At 50.9% G+C, this 17,374-nt stretch overlaps 1 protein-coding gene across 12 annotated transcripts in view; it reads left to right on the top strand.

Moving 5' to 3' along the window:
* WNK2 (WNK lysine deficient protein kinase 2) overlaps positions 1 to 17,374 on the top strand; it is a 124,087-nt gene that overhangs the window by 80,456 nt on the left and 26,257 nt on the right. For 10 of the 12 annotated variants that reach the window (XM_036302385.1, XM_036302387.1, XM_036302388.1 and 7 more), the window contains 5 exons: positions 11,993 to 12,816; positions 13,170 to 13,239; positions 14,802 to 14,881; positions 14,984 to 15,606; positions 17,080 to 17,294. In XM_036302385.1, the coding sequence (XP_036158278.1) occupies positions 11,993 to 12,816; positions 13,170 to 13,239; positions 14,802 to 14,881; positions 14,984 to 15,606; positions 17,080 to 17,294 (1,812 nt within the window). The remainder of the gene's footprint in view (positions 1 to 11,992; positions 12,817 to 13,169; positions 13,240 to 14,801; positions 14,882 to 14,983; positions 15,607 to 17,079; positions 17,295 to 17,374) is intronic. The other 2 variants (XM_036302379.1, XM_036302389.1) reach the window with 2 other exon arrangements.

Raw genomic sequence — 17,374 nt, 5'->3', positions numbered from 1 at the left:
AGTCTGGGTGAGGGGCTCAGGGCCGTTTGCAGGCTGGCTAAGCCCCCCAGCAGGGACCCTCACCCCATGAGGGTGTGGCCAGCCTGGGTGATGGGCTGATGGCTGTTTACAGGCTGGCCACAGCCCCCAGCCACCCAATCTCCTAGTGGAGGCTGGCTGGAATCAGGTATCTGGGATTTATTTAGCTTCTATAATTGAAACTTTGTTGCCATGAGCGGAGGCCTCAGCTGGCTCAGGGCTGGCGGGAAGCTTGGCTTCCTCCATCGCCCGGGCAACCAAGCCTCCTGCTTGCTCCAGCTCTGTGGCTGCTGGCCGCCATCTTGGTTGGGTTAATTTGCATATAGTTGCTCTGATTGGCTGGTGGGCATGGCTTAGGGCATAGCGAAGGTACAGTCAATTAGCATCTTTGTCTTTTATTAGTGTAGATTTATTTTTTTAGAGCAAGTAGAAGGGAGAGGGAGAGACAGAAAGAAACTGATGTGAGAGAGACACATCAGCTGGTTGCCTCTCACACATGCCCTGACCAGGGCCAGGGATCAAGTCTGCAATTGAGGCACATGTCCTTGACTAGAATCAAATTCAGAACCCTTCAGCCCATGGGCTGATGCTCTATCCACTGAGCCAAACCGGCTAGGGCCAGTATATTGTTTTAATTGTTCTATTTTTATTATGCTGTTGCTTTTCATCTCTTGCTGCACCTAATTATAAATTAAGTTTTAACAAGTATGTTACATATAGGAAAAATCATAGTATATCTAGGGTTTGGTACTGTAAGGCAATTTCAGGCATCTACTGGGGATCTGGCGATGTGTCCCATGCAGTGGAACTACTGTACATTTAAGAAGAATATCTGTTAATCATTTTAAATGTTTTACCGTATGTTTCCAGCGACCCCCATTGTATCTTTGAAGATTTATTCCCAAAGCGAACAGGTCAGCCCACTAAGCCCTAACGAAGCCACAGACAGACCTGGTGAAGGGCCTGGCCCTGCCTGGCAGAGGACCGAGGGGGAAGCAGCGTTGCCTGCAGGGGCTCAGTTTTAAAATAAGAACATGTTCATGTATTACTTTTTCACTTTGCTATAGCCAGTTAATGGGGGAGAAAAACCCTTACAAATAAATGTTAATTTTCAGTATAGTTTAGTGATTAAAAGGACATGCCTGCAGTTAGACTCTAGTCCTTCATCTATGCACCAACCTCAGGAAACCTTCCAGAGCCAGTTTCTTTATCTATAAATGAAAGAAAGAGGAGGTGGCCGCCTCCAGGCATGGCAGATCTATGGATTTGGATTAGCTGTTCACTGAGGATGACCAGACAAGTTGGATGAAATATAAAGTCGCCTGTGAAGGTGTTTGGGAAATCTGCAGACTATGGAGAATGATCAGGCTGGGGTCCAGAGAGGACGGAGACTTGGGATGTGAGCCCAGTATTGGTCTGTTCCCTTGGGGCATTTTCCATTCTCGAGGATGGCTGAGAGGCTGAGCATTGATGCTTCACCAGCCTGGGGTAAGGGGCCCTGAACTCCCGGCCAGGAGGCGGGCCCTGCTGGAGTACTGGGCTGCAGAAGCAAGGGCCGCTGGAACGAGGCCAAGAGAGGGGCTGCTTCCAAGCATGGTGCCCTCATGAAGGTGATTTCAGAATGCTGCGTGCTCAGGCAGAAGTACAGAAGTTCTTTTTACACAAAGGTGACACCATTCTGGACCCAGTATTTGGCACATCATAAAAAGTAACAGGTCAGAAAGTCCTGGTTCTGGATAAGATGGTGAATACACAGCCCATTACCCCTTTCCTCCACTGAACCTAACTATACACCTGGGTCCATTGATGCAGGGCACAGATCTTTGCGGACTCAGGAAATCTATAGCAGAGGCAGGATGGGGACGCACCCAGAATTCCAAGTACCATGGAGCTGGTGGCAAGCTTAGTGTTTCCCTTCTGGTGTCTCCTGACCTTGGCTCAGGGCAACGTGAAGATTTGGGTGAACTCTGGGTGCAGACAGAGAAGCTCCAGGAGATACCCTCTGGTTTCAGCCCACAAAGCAGAAAGGGTACTTTTCAAGCTCTGAGAGAGGTGTGTGGATCCCTCTGTCTCATTCCCTCTCCTCCTCCTCAGCTCACAAAAAGTTCTGAGTGGCAGTAACAGGTAGCAGGAGACAAACTTCCTCTCCACTGGGTGGAGCTGGGGCTCAAAAAGTTTATAACCAAAACCATTACTTTTTTTCTCTCTGACCTGCCAGTTAGTCCTGCTTCTTACAATTGTGGGAGTGGATGGTTTCTCTCCAGAGGTCTGTAAGGGGGGTTCCAAGGAACCAGGAAGTACCAGGGCAACCATGGAAAGAGGAGCTTGGGAAAGCAACCTGATAAAGCTGTTTTCACCTGTGCATGCATGGTTCTGATCCGAATTAGCATATACAGAACTTTGAGAACTGAGCTAGTAGATGGATTCTCACCTTGGTCCTAAACTGGTCCCTGGATGATACACACGTGTTTCAGATCAGATTAGTATAGCAGAGACACAGATAACTGAACTGACTGTGTAGCCACAGCTCATAGAAGGCTGGTTGCAACTTGCAGCTTAAACCTAACCAGGTCAATTGCCTGCTAAAGCAAAAATAACATTTCCGTAGGATTTAAACAGACTTAGAATCTCATAATATTATGCAAAATCCAGTCTAATCCAACCAAATCAAGGCAATCCAAAGTATTCGTCAAATGAAGAACCATAGAAATGTCAACTTGCATGGAAAAAGATGCCCATCACATGATAATGGCAAGATAACATAGATGTTGGAATGATCTGACTGACAAAGGCTTCAAAGCAACTATTATAAAAATGCTTGAACAATCATAAACATTCTGGAAACAAATGTGAAATAGAAAGTATCAGCAAAGAAATAAAAAATATGAAGAAGAGAGCAATGGAAATTGTAAAACTAGAAATTAGAATACCTGTCCCATTAAAACTTAGAAAAAGATCCAAAAAAATGAACAGAACTTGTGGAACAAGAAAAAAGGTGTAACATTTGTGCCATCAAAGCCCCAGAAGGAGAGGAGAAAAGTTCAGTGCTTAAAAAATAATGAAATAATGCTGAAAACTTCCTAAATTTGGTGAAAGACATAAATCTACAGATTCAAGAAGTTGAGTGAATTTTAATAGGATTAACCCAAATAAATCCATACCTGGACACATTGTAAACTGCTGAAAACTGAAGACAAAACATTGTGAAAGCAGCCATAGAAAAATTATGCTTTACCTTTAGGGGAATGGTCATTCAGATAGCCATGGAGCCATGGCACCCAGGAGGAAGTGGTGCTGTATTTTTAAAGTGTTGAAAGCATCAACCCAGAATTCTGTATTCGGGGGAAATAGTCTTCGGGACAGCTGGAGTTTGAGGAGTGAAGAACTCTGCCCAGATTGAAAAGACAGAGGGAGAGAGACCCCTGAGAAGATAATGGGACGGAGTGACACCAGCAAGATAGCAGAGTAGAAGATACCAGCCCCCATCTCCCCATAAAAACAACCATTAGCCACCTATCTATATAAGGAAACATATCTGCGAGGGATTAAGAGTCCAATTAAGAACCTGTGGGAGCACAGTAGACCAAAAACAAAGAATAATTGCACAGAAAGGCTTGCTGGGGAGATGGCCTTAGCTGAGCTCTCAGGAGACAGCTAGGAACAAAGAGGGCTGGTATCTGTATCAGTCACATGGTCTGCTTTTAGAGAACCCATCATCCTCTGCTGCTGAGGAGCTCTGCAGCCCCCAGAACAGCCCTGGGCTCCATACAGCTTTCAGAGCAGAGGACCCACATTGTGACTTGGCCTGGAGCTCACTGGCCTGCTTTGCAGAAGACATTGGCAGCTTTTGCTGTCAAGGTAAGCAACAGCCATTGCTGCCACGGACCCTTCAGGGAGGGAGATGCTATTGCACTCCCCCACTCCCCAAAGAGCTTCTGCTGTGCTATCCTGGGACCAGGCCTACCAGTTGCCTTCCCCAACCCCCTGCAGACCCCTGATCCCAGAGCTCTGGCTGCTTTGGGTGCACACATGCTTTATTCCCCAGCTCCATGGTAGCTCCATCCTAGTGTACCCCAGACACTGGAGGCCCTGCTGCTGTGGACTAGCCAGCACCCAGAATCTGGAGTTGCCATCACTCTGTGAGCATCTGCACTTTTAGACTTCTGCTCTGTTTTTGCACCATGGGGGCCTACACATCAGACACCAGTGCAGCCACTACCACAAGAGTGCCCACATCTGGACCTGGTGCCAAAGGGGATCGCCTTAGCCACAATATCCTCATGGGAGAAAAAGAGAGCAGAAGGTGCCCAGAAGCCTTCACCACTGAAGACCCCAACAGCCCCCACAGCCACTTCAGCCAGTGGTTGAGGACACCTGAGGCCTTTGCCAATGCTGATCCCAACTGACAGAGCTGCACAGAGCCCCGTAGCCAGAACCACCCCATCCCATCTGGTGTCCTTGCACCTATTTGTAAGTGAAGGTCTTTACTCAACAAAAATCAGTCTCTAATGACTAGAAGGGATGACTGCACCATCAGATGCACAGATATCAACACAGGGCTACAGGAGACACAGAAAAGCAAGGAACCATGACACCACCACGTAAGCAATAATTTTTCAATAAGTGACCCCCGAAGAATTAAAAGATCCATGAATTGCCAAAAAAATCAGCTTAATATACTTTAAGGAAGTTTGGTGATCTTCAAGAGACAATTCAATAAAATCAGGAAAAACAGTATATGAACAAAATGAGAAGTTCAGTAGAGAAATCTTATATAATAAAAGCCTAATATGCAAATTGAGTGAATGGTGGAACAGCCTGTGGAAAGACCAGTCACTATGACACACACTGACCACCAGGGGGCAGACGCTCGATGCAGGAGCTGCCCCCTGGTGGTCAGTGCGCTCCCACAGGGGGTGCGCCGCTCAGCCAGAAGCCGGGCCCACAGCTGGCAAGCGCAGCGGCAGTGGCGGGAGCCTCTCCCGCCTCCGTGGTAGCACTAAGGAGCAGCTAGCCAAGTGGTAAGGAGCAGCGAGCGAGCAGGTGGGTGGTAAGGAGCGAGGAGTCCTGGACTGTGAGAGGGTGCAGGCTGGGCTGAGGGATCTCCCTCCCCCCACCAGTGCATGAATTTTACGCACCAGGCTTCTAGTAGAAATAATAAGAACCAAACAGAAATTCTGGAGTTGAAGATACAACAAATGAAAGGAAAATGCAATAGAGAGCATCAAAAGCAGACTTGATCAAGCAGAAAAAAGAATCGGTTTATTTGAAATTAACAAGTCATAGGAGCAAAAAGGAAGAAGAGTGAAAAATGTAAAGAAAGGCTATGTGAATTATAGGCACCAGAAAGCACGTGATACTTGCATTATGGAATCCCAGAAGGAGAAAGCACAGAAATCCCCAAATGTAGGAAGAGCTATACTTATCCAGGTATATGAGTCTCATAGGTCCCTACACATACTCAACCCAAAGGAGACTTGATCAAGACACAGTAACATAAAACTATCAAAAAATCCAAGACAAAGAATTTTGAAAGCAGCAGGGGAAACCCCCAGTAATTCATATCTTACTCGGGAGTGTTCCAAGGCTTTTCACAGATTTCTCAGACACCTTGCAGGCCAGGAAAGGGTGGAAATAATATAATCGAAGTGCTGGGAGGATAAAACTGACACCCAAGGACACTTCAATTGGCAAAACTGTTCTTCAGAAATGAAGTCAAGGCTTTCCTCCATTAAAAAAAAAAGTTGCAGGAGCTCCTCACCACTGTGTCTGCCTCACAAGGCACGCTAAGGGGAGCTCTTCAAGCTGAAGGGAAAGGACACCAGTTAGCAACATGGAGACACAAGAAGGGTGAAATCCACAGGTAAAGCACATGTACCGTCATTCAGAACAGTAGTATAATGGTTGTGTGGAAACCACTTAATTCAAGTAAAAAGGTTAAAAAAGTATTTAAAATAATTATAGTAATTTTTAATGGATACACAATATAAAAAGATGTACATTGTGACATCAAAGACATTAAATGTGTGGGAAAGTAAAAGTGTAGAGTTTTTGTATGTAATCAAAGTTAGCAACTTAAAATAGACTGACAACTATATTTTTAACATAAGCCTCATGGTAATCACAAAGCAAATACCTATAGTAGATGCACAAAATATAAACAGTGATTACCACTGTGGGAAAAATCATCTAATCACAAAGGTACACCATGCAAAAGAGGAAGAAAGAAACTACAAAACAGCAATATGTCGTAAGTTCTTACTTTTCAATAATTACTTTAAATGTAAAGGGACTAAGTTCTCCAATCAAGAGATATAAAGTACCTGAATGGATTAAAAACACAAGATAAAACTATATACTCTCTACAAGAGACTCACTTCGGCTTTAATGACACATGAAAGTGGAGGTTGGAAAAAAATATTCCAGGCTGATGTAAACCAAAGACCAGGAATAGTTATACTTACATCAGACAAAAATAGATGTTAGGCCAAAATTTGTATCAGTAGATAAATATCATTTTATAATGATAAAGGATCAATTCACCAAGAGGATATAGCAATTGTAAATATATACGCACCCAACATTTAAGCACCAAAATATATTAAGCAAATATTAACAGATTTGCAGGCAGAAATAGACAGCAATGCACCAATAGTAGGGACTTTAATACCTCAGCTTTCAACATGGACAGATCATCCAGACAGAAAATGAATAAGGAAATATTGGACTTAAACACCATTTAGAACACATGGACCTCACAAGTGCACATGAAACCTTCTCCCGAGAGGTAATGTATCAGACCACAAAACATGTCTTCACAAACCTGAGAAGGTTAAAGTCACGTCAGGTTCTCTTTTCCAACCACATTGGAGATCGGCAACAGGAAGGCTGGAAAATGCGCAAATACATGGGAATTAAACAGCACACTTTGGAATAACCAGTGGGTCAAAGGAGAAGTCAAAAGAGAAATAAAAATATACCTTGAGAAATGAAAATGGAAACAGCATCCTGAAACTAATAGGATGTAGCAAAAACAGTTTTAAGAGGAAAGTTTAGACCACATTAAGAAACAAGAAAAATTTAAAACAACCTAACTTCACACCTCAAGACCTAGAAAAAGAAGGACTAAGGCTTATAGCAGAAGGAAGAAAAAAGATAGGAGCAAAAATAATGAACTAGAGATGATAAAAATGTAGGAAAGATCAATGAAACTAAGAGGTAGTTTATTGAAAAGTTAAACAAAATTGACAAATCTCTAGACTAAAAAAAGGACAAATTAATAAGATTAGAATCGAAAGAAGAGACATTACAACTGTAATACAAGGAATCATAAGAGACTACTGTGAATAATTGTGATCTAACATATTTGGTAACCCAGAAAAAAATTGTGTAAATTCCTAAAAGCATTGTGCAACCTACCAAGACTGAATCATGAAGAAATAGAAAATCTGAATGGACCTATACCTAGTAAGGAGATTAAGTCAGTAATCAGTAATGTCTCAACAGTGGAAAGCCCAGGACTAAATTACTTCACTGGTGAATTCTACCAAACATTTAAAGAAGAATTAATACTAGTCCTTCTCATCCTCTTTCACAAATAAAATGGAAGAGGAGGGGACACCTCTAAACTCATTTTATCAGGCCAGAATTACCATGATAACAAAGCTAGATGAGGACATGACAAGAAAACAAAACTATAGGCTAGTGTCCTTGATGAATATAGATGCAGAAATTCTCAACAAAATACGAGCATTATAAACTCAACAGCACATTAAAAGAACCATACACTATGATCATGAGATTTATTCTTGAGATGCAAGAATGGTTAAATATAAGCAAAAAACAAAACAAAACAAAACAAAAAACAAATATGATACACCACATTAACAGAATGAAGGGTAAAACCACAATCATTTCAATAGATTCAGAAAAAAAATACTTAACGAAATTCAACATCCTTTCATGATTAAAAACTTTCAACAAATAAGGAATAAAAGAAATGTACCTCAACATAATGAAGGCCATCTACAGAAGCCCACAGCTAACATCATACTCGGTGGTGAAAAGCTTAAAGGTTTTCTCTGAGGTTAAGAACAAGACAAGGGTGCCCCCTCTGACCACTTCTGTTCAACATTGTGTGGACGTCCAAGCCAGAGCAGTTAGGCAAGAAAAAGCTAAAGTGTATCACACTCAGAAAGGAAGAATAAAATGGCTTCTGCTTGCAGGTGACGTAGTCTTACATGTATCAAACCTTAAAGTCTCCACTAAAGTGGTTAGAACTAATAAGTGAATTCAGTGAAGCTGCAGGATGCAAACTCAACCTGCAAAAATCAGTTGTACTTCCATACACTAACCGTGAACTACCGACAGGTGAATGAAGAAAAGCAACCCCGTATAGTAGCATAAAAACACAAGCTTTGGAATCCGTTTCACTAGAGAGACGAAGCCCTCTATACTGAAAACTGTGAGACCTTAGTGAGAAAGACGGAAATAAGTGGAATGCTATCTTGTGCTATCGAGTTGGAAGAATTAATATCGGTAAAATGTCCACACTCCCAAGCCTTCTACAGAGTCAGTGCAATCCCTGTGAGAATTCCAATTGCATTTTTCACAGAAATAGGAAAAACAACCCTAAGTTCATTTGGAATCACAAAAGACCCCAAATAGCCAAAGCAATCTTGAGAAAGAACAAAGCTGGAGGCATCTCATTTCCTAATTTCAAATTCTGTTGCAACGCCATAGTAATCAAACAGCATTGTACTGGCGTAAAAGCAGACACTTAGACTAATAGAATAGTGAGGCCATGCACATGCAGTCAGTTAACCTATGACAAGGGTGCCAGCACACAGTGGGGAAAGACAGTCTCTTCAGTAAACGGTGCTGGGAAAGCTGGATCTCCACATGCAGAAAAATGAAAGTGGGTCCCTACCTCTACCATTAAGGAAAATCAACTCAAAATGGTTAAAAGACTTAAACGTAAGACCTGAGACCATAAAACTCCCGGAAGAAAGCAGGGGAACCTCCTTGATACTGGTTATGGCAATGATTTTTTTTTTTTTTTTGCATCTGACAATAAAAGCACAAGCAACAAAAGCAAAAATTGGAAGTGGGACCACGCCACACAGAAAGGCTGTGGCACAGCAGAAGTGCCATCAACAAAATGAAAAGGCAGCTGCGGATGGGAGGACATACTTGCCAGTCATACATCTGATAAGAGGCTAATATCTAAAATATGGAAGGGCCTCACAGAGCTCAAGAAAAAAGAAAACCAATAATTCAATTGGAAAACGGCAGAGGACACGAGGGGACGTCTCTCCCAGAAGACATGCAGACGGCCCCTGGAAAGGCGCTTGGCGGCACTGACATCAGGGAAATGCGTGCAGTCCGGGCCGAGCGTCACCTGGCACCCGTGAGGATGGCTCTGTTACAGAAGACAGTAGATGAGCCCTGGCCGGTTTGGTCCAGTGGATAGAGCATTGGCCTATGGATCAAAGGGTCCTGGGTTTGATTTCAGTCAAGGGCACACACCTTGGTTGCAGGCTTCTCCCCGGGCCGGGCCCTAGTCAGGGCTGGTGCAGGAGGCAACCAATCAATGTGTTTCTCTCACATCGATATTTCTCTCCGCATTTCCCTTTCCCAACTCTCCCTAAAAATCAATGGGAAAATATCCTTGGGCGAGGATTAAAAAAGAGAGGAAAAAAAGCAGTAGATGCCATGCTGGAGAGGATCAGGGAACAGGGACCCTTAGTCCCCACTGTTGATGAGAATGTATATCGGTGCAGCCACTATGGCGGTTCCTCAGAAAATAGTCCTGCCTTTTAACCCAGCAGTCCACTCCCGGTGTGCAGCCAAAGGAAGCGAAATCCCTGTCTCGCAGGATGGCCGCACCTGCGTGCTTATTGCGGCAGCATCCCAACAGCAAGACGTGGGAACAGTGTCAGCACCTGATGGGGTAAAGCAAATGGGGTAAATCTGTGTACAGTGGGGAATTCTTCAGCCTTAAGAAGGGAAGCCTGTGACAGCATAGAGGCACATGGAGGTCCTTATCTATGGGAAATAAGCCAGAGAGAGACAAACACTGCGTAATCTCAGTCATATGTGGAACTGGGGGGCGGGGGGATACAGTCGAACTCAGAACCAATGAGAGAAATGGCGGTTGTCAGAGGCACGGCGTGAAGGAGGAGCATTTGACCATCTCAGTAGATGGAAGAAAACATTTAATCAAATTCTACATTCATTCATGGCTTATTATCTTTTATAGGACAGTACACCTTTGTCTAAATATCAAAACAAACTCACAACAAAATCCTTTCTCTCTGTGTAGCTGCAGTAATGCCAACGGCGAGCGGTGAGGCGGGAGGATGAGAACCGGTGTGGTTTGCCGTTTTGCAGTGAGAGTGCCCCCGTGTGGTGTGTGTGTGATGGTTTGGATGAGAACTGGGAGGATGATGACTGCAGGACACAGCAGCATCTCAACGGACTTTCCCGGCTGCCACTAAGGCAAACTATTCTTACCCACAATGCAGCAGTTTTTACTAAATAAATGCTCCTCCGTCTGTTGCATGCCTTTGGTTTATTCCAAAGTCCTGGAATAATTGTTGTTTTCAATACGTATTTTGTCCAGTTTTATAGTTGTTTTTGGGGGAGAGGATTTGCCAGCCTTTTTACCCACGGTTGCTGGAACTCAATCATTTAATTTTTACTTGAATTGATTTTTCTCTGAGCTCATGTTTTCATGTTTATGGAGTCTGTATTATCTGCCCAGGGTTGCCATGACAAGGTGTTCCAAGCCAGGTGACTTAAAACAACAGAAATGTCTGTTCTCACAGTTCCGAAGGGGGAGACTGAAAGGCAGTGCCGGCAGTGCCGGGCTCCCCGAAGGCTGCGGGGCGTCTGCGCGGTGCCGCCCGGTCTGTGGCCGCATCCCTCCATCTGCCTCTGTGGTCCCAAGACTCTCCCTCGTGTCTGCACTTCGTCTTCCCTGTGTGTGTTCTTTAGTGACTTTAATTAACAGGGACCTAAGTACTTGTATTTTAAAAGCAATAGGAAATTCTCCCTTGCTGCTGTGTGGAGTGCTTTCTCTCTGAAAGATCAACATAAGGATACACATCATCCCCACTTCCCCTCAGTACCCTCCTGGAGGTGCGGAGGGGAGGGTCAAGGAGGTGGAGGGAGAGGAGAAAGGGAGAAAGAAGTCGCAAAAAGAAGGAAAAGCCACCGGACGGAAGAAGCCGAGGCCTGCCTCACACAGTGCGACCTGAATTCTGTGGCGGGGACAGTTCACCCTGGCACCCCGGGGCCTCCGCTCTGCAGGGAGTTTAAGAGCGCGCCCTGTCTGCTTCCTGTAAATGTTTAAGGATGTGTCGTGGTGGTCAGACAAAAGCTTTATTTTTCGTTTGAAGAAAATGCCATTCATTTCAAAACAAGGTTTTTTAAAGCAAAGTTTTACTTGGAGTTGGTACCAACTTAAGGCATCCACTCTTCTATTATCTAATTGTTGTTTTCAATACGTATTTTGTCCAGTTTTATAGTTGTTTTGGGGGGAGAGGATTTGCCAGCCTTTTTACCCACGGTTGCCTACTCTGTCAGTGGAAATAAATACATACTTCCTGCCGTGTAGTAAGATGCTCAGAGCTGAATGGCAATTCTGATTTCTTGATGTAACTCAGTGTTGGTGTACATAAAAGGGGAGGTTCCATTTTAACATTACCACTTTTTATTAAAAATTTGGACAGAATAAGATACCTTATCTTATCCTAAGAAGCCCTTGCTATAGCATTTATTGTATTGGGGCAAATTATAATTCAAGGAATATGTGTGTTCAAAGTTGCCCTGTTTTGAAGCTGATGCATCAGAGAAAAGGAGAGGAGAGCAGTGTGTGGGTGCTGCCGGCGCGTGCAGGGCACGGTTTTGGCAGCAGGTGCCAGGTGACCAGGACCAGCGGGCACAGAGCTGCCTCTTCTGTTTCTTCCAGACCCAGCTCCCTGCAAAGACCAGTTGTCCTTGAAGGAAAAGCCCAGCGCCCCGGCCGGTGTGCAGCCTCCGAAGCCACCAGGCTCCAGGGACACCACCGGGGGCACACCAGCCCCTGCGGTGCCATCCTCCCCTCCTGTAACTGCTGTGCCCCAGGACATGGCCGCACCAACCGCCAGCCCCAGGCCAGAACCAGCGAGGGGCGCTGCCATGCAGGCAGGGGCCCCAGTGACCTCTCAGGGGATGGCCAACGAGTGTGATGCCCCCCAGCCGCCGGCAGAGACTCGTGATGCCCAGCTGGCTGCTAGGCCCCTGGATGTGGCCCCAGGGCCCTGCGCCTCCCCTCCAGAGGCCCCTCTTCACCCCCCAGGCCTCGGGGGGCCCACCTCAGCCAACGAGGCCAACACCCAGATGGATGCCCCGCCAGCTACGGCCCCTGTGCCCAGTGCCTCCAGCGAGACCCCTCAGCCTGCCCTGGGCCAGTCCCTGCCTTCTCTCCCTAACACGGTGGGGGCTGCCAGCCTGGCTGCCCCCCAGCTCCCAAGCCCTCCTCTGGGGCCCAGCACCCTCCCCCAGCCACTGTCAGCCTTGGAGTCGGATGGGGAAGGGCCGCCTCCCAGGGTGGGCTTCGTGGACAGCACCATCAAGAGCCTGGATGAGAAGCTGCGGACCCTGCTCTACCAGGAGCACGTGCCCACCTCCTCAGCCTCAGCCGGGACCCCGGTGGACACGGGAGACCGAGACTTCACCCTGGAGCCCCCGAAAGGGGATCCGCCCTGCACAGAGGCCTCCACGGGGGACCTGGCCCTGCCACCCCAGCTGGTGGTGAGTGCTGGCCTGGCCAGAGGTGCCATCCTGGGCCAGGGGTCTGGGTGGGGGTAGGGCCAGCTCTGGTCTGGCCATGCAGCACCGCCTCCCTCCAGCCGGCGCTCCTGCTCCGAGACCCACCTCTGAGCCCGACCTGCCCAGTGTGTTTTGCAGCAAGTGGCCAGTATGGGGGGCGCAGGGTGTGGTGTGCGAGTCAGGACCCGGCGGCAGAGACTCATATATGTGTGTGGAGCGCCTGGGCCACCCGGCGCCAGCCTGGAGGAGGCAGCGTGGGTGGGGAGAGCTTTACGGTTCAGCTGCAGGGATGGCAGCAAGTGAGGCTCCTGGCTCCTCTCTATTTCTTCCTGCAGCTGGACCAGCCCGGACTGGCACCTGGGCCGGCAGCTGCGCTGGAGCAGGCCAGAGCCTCGCCAGGGACAGGTGATGAGCCCAGTCGCCGACCCGCCCCAGGGCCCGGGGGGCACGGTGCACCCCCACTCTTCCGCCCCAGCGCCTGCGTGGGGACCAGACAGGGCAGAGCCCGTCATGGCGCCTTAGTACGTGCTCATGCGCCAAGAGAAAGTCCACAGTCTGGGCGCAGCGGCCCTCCCTCCGCCTGGCGGGGTGTCAGCCTGTCAGTGCAGCCGGCTGACGGTGCCACCGGCATGGGTTTTGTCGCATGTGGGTCTTGGCTCAGGCCAGACTCCCAACATCAGCTCGCTCTACTCTGTCATTCACTCCTCACAGCAGTTCTGGGAACGCGGCTCAGAAATACCAGGCTGTGCTCCCATTCTATAGAGGGCAAACGGAGGCCGCCTCGGTGACCTTCCCTAGACACAAGCAGCAGGGCCAGGCATCAGCCCTATTGATCTGCACCTTCCAGGGCCTCATGAGGCCTGTTCATACCAGACCCTGTCAGGGAGAGCGGTGACACCATGAGGTGGGAGAGGTGAGAGGGAGGGAGGTGACACCTTTGGGTGGTAGAGGTGAGAGGGAGAGCGGTGACACCTTTGGGTGGTAGAGGTGAGAGGGAGAGCGGTGACACCTTTGGGTGGTAGAGGTGAGAGGGAGAGAGGTGACACCTTTGGGTGGTAGAGGTGAGAGGGAGAGCGGTGACACCTTTGGGTGGTAGAGGTGAGAGGGAGAGTGGTGACACCTTTGGGTGGTAGAGGTGAGAGGGAGGGAGGTGACACCTTTGGGTGGTAGAGGTGAGAGGGAGAGCGGTGACACCTTTGGGTGGTAGAGGTGAGAGGGAGAGCGGTGACACCATGAGGTGGTAGAGGTGAGAGGGAGAGTGGTGACACCTTTGGGTGGTAGAGGTGAGAGGGAGAGCGGTGACACCTTTGGGTGGTAGAGGTGAGAGGGAGAGCGGTGACACCTTTGGGTGGTAGAGGTGAGAGGGAGAGCGGTGACACCTTTGGGTGGTAGAGGTGAGAGGGAGGGAGGTGACACCATCAGGTGGTAGAAGTGAGAGGGAGAGTGGTGACACCATTGGGGGGTAGAGGTGAGAGGGAGAGAGGTGACACCATTGGGGGGGTAGAGGCGGCAGAGACTCATGATGCCCAACTGGCTGCTAGGCCCCTGGATGTGGCCCCAGGGCCCTGCACTTCCCCTCCAGAGGCCCCCCATCACCCTGCAGGCCTCGGGGAGCCCGCCTCAGCCAAGGAGGCCAACCCCCAGATCGATGCCCCGCCAGCTCTGGGCCCTGTGCCCAGTGCATCTGGCGAGACCCCTCAGCCTGCCCTGGGCCAGTCCCTGCCTCCTCTCCCTAACACGGACAGGTGACCATCACTGTGTCGAGGGCCTGCTGAGACCCGAGTGGAATTGGGCTGACACCTGCTTCCTCCCAGGCTCTAGGGCGCCCCCTGTGAAGGCGGGGAGGTTGGGACAGCTGCCCGCTGTGGCGCCTTTTCTCCCACCGTGCCCTCCCTGTGATTCCCTGGCCTGAGCGTGGCCGGCCCTTGTCCTGGCTCTCGCCCGAATGATGGTGTCCCTGTTCCCAGCAGCACCTGTGAGCAGCACACTGGGCCCCGAGGGAGGCCAGGCAGCCTCGGGCTCACCTGCAGCACCCAGGGCCCCTCAGGTAGGTTGTTTTCCGTGATGAGACCGTGAGGGGCTCGGCCGGGTGGTGGAGTTCGCTCTCTCTGGTATTCGTGTGGAATCGTTTCTTTTCCTGTTTCCCAAGGACACCCCCGCGCCCGCCGTCCCCGCACACCTGGAGCCCGCAGACCAGAGCGGCCGGGCCGGCCCCCTCCAGCCCGCTGGTGCCCTGACCTCAGGGTCCCCTCAGAAGCAGCCAGGGCAGCGGGACGGCAGCTCTCCAGCCAAAACCGTGGGCCGGTTCTCCGTGGTCAGCACCCAGGACGAGTGGACCCTGGCCTCCCCCCACAGCCTGCGGTACTCGGCCCCGCCTGACGTGTACCTGGAGGAGGCGCCCCGCAGCCCCGACGTGAAGCTGGCCCTGCGCCGGGCGCAGACGGCCTCCTCCCTCGAGGTCTGCCAGGAGCCCTTGTCCAGCGACTCTGGGGACGAGCGTGCCCCCGGGAGGCCGCCGGCGCTGAGGCCGGGCTCCCTGCCCCGCAGCAGCGGCAGCTCGGCTGGCGACTTCGTGAGGAAGGCCGCCGCCCTCCTGCACAGGTCGGCGGGGGCCGGCACCCCGGGCCCCGAGGCCCCCCGCAGGGCGGGCGTGAAGGTCCCCACCATCAGTGTGACCTCCTTCCACTCCCAGTCGTCATACATAAGCAGTGACAACGACTCGGAGCCCGAGGATGCAGACATCAGGAAGGAGCTGCAGAGTCTGCGAGAGAAGTAGGTCCCGGGCGGTGGCCGCGGAGGCCCAGGCCCTGCCATGCGCCCCAGGGCGTGGGCCGGGTGCCGGTGCCGGGCAGAGCCACGCTGCTGTGCTGTGGGCTTGGCCCCTGGTCTTGGGGCGGTGCCTCTTCCCCCACGGCCGCCCCCTCCTGTGGCCTCAGCAGGACAGCCGGGTGTTGCTCAAACCAGGCCCCTCACCCTGCGTCTGAAGTGCGGCCACCACCTGGTCAGGGCCCCAGCAAGCTGCACCCTGGCCTCCTGGGCAGGAGGACCCCATGTGGTTGCTACCGTGGGAGAAAGCTGAGGGCGGAGAGCTCTGGGGCGGACCCAGGAGCTGCCCACAGGCCCAGGAGCCTAACCAGCCTCTCCTGCTCCTCCCTCTGGGTGGGCAGGCAGGGCTGTGCCTGCAGGGAGGGGGCAGGAGAGCTTGCCTGCCCTGCCCTGCCCTGGCCCCTGGCCCCCTCCCCCCACCCCTTGAGGGGCCAGCCCCTCCCTTCCCCACCCCCTCATCCCTGCCCTGGGCACCCGATACTTGAGCTCCCTCCCCTGGTGCCTTGTGTCAGCCCCCGGACACCCTGTGGGGAGACAGTGCCTGCCTTCCCACCTGCACTGGCAGTTCTTAGAGCCCCAGGGCCCCATAATCTGAGAGGCCCACTTTGGGCAGGACTTGGGGAGCGTGCGGGTCTCCCCCAAGTCCTGAATCAGGCCCTCCCAGCTGACCAGGCATCCCTCCCCCACTCCAGCCAGCTTCCCCCTGGAAACTTCACACTCTGTGAATCTAATCTGATGCAATAGCACTTTTCTGTTTAGAGAATCATTTTTCTAAAACAAATCTGGCAGGCGCGGAAGACGTAATAGGAGAAATTAGAACTTTTTTCCTTCTGCCTAACCGTGAGAACACCTATTTCCCTGCCACACACCAAGGAGGTGGGCAAGGATGCCCACAGCCAGGCTTGTCCACCTGTGCGGCCTGCCAGGTCCGCTCTGCCCCGTGGGGGTGGTGCCCGAGCTGGGAGCCCCTGGCAGGGAGGGGCTGCAGCCAGGGCCTCAGATCCCTGGCTGACCACATGTCTCCACTCGCCCCTGCCGTGCCCTCTGAGAGACCCTGGTGCTAGCTCCCTGTGGGGAGGAGAAAACAGCTCGTAAACGAGGCACCTCCCAGTTCTGAGTGCTGGTTAATCACTGGATTATGTACAGGGTTTATATTGTGAGCATAAATGTGTGAAGGTGTCCATACCCCAGCCTCCCCCCACACCAGAAAAACCAAAACAAACAGCCCAGCCTGTTCCAAGCCTGGAGGGAACCGCGTCTCTGCAGGCTGGTCAGGGCCCCTTGAGTCCCACGTGGTTGAGATGTAAACAGGAAGATGTTGGAATAAATGCCGGCTCCTTTGAGCAGCCGCACTGCCCACGCTCCCGTCCGCCCGGGGCCCGGGAGGCCCACCCAGCCCTCCTCTGCTCCCCCCTGCAGGCACCTGCGGGAGATCTCAGAGCTGCAGAGCCAGCAGAAGCGAGAGATCGAAGCCCTGTACCGCCGCCTGGGCAGGACGCTGCCCCCCAACCTGGGGCTCTTGCACACGGCCCCCCCTGCCGGCCGCCGGAGGAAGGCCAGCAGGAGCAAGCTGAAGGCTGGGAGGCTGCTGACTCCACTGGTGCAGCAGCTCAAGGTCGTGGCCTCCAGCACAGGTCGGCCCTGTGCCCTGCTGGGGGCTGGGCTGGGGGCTGGGCAGGTGGAGGCAGGCACCCAGACGTGGAGGGGCGCTTCT

Source organism: Myotis myotis, unplaced genomic scaffold (genome assembly GCF_014108235.1).
Source record: "Myotis myotis isolate mMyoMyo1 unplaced genomic scaffold, mMyoMyo1.p scaffold_m19_p_31, whole genome shotgun sequence".
Lineage (NCBI taxonomy): Eukaryota > Metazoa > Chordata > Mammalia > Chiroptera > Vespertilionidae > Myotis > Myotis myotis.
This window is presented reverse-complemented; position numbering and strand designations above follow the sequence as displayed.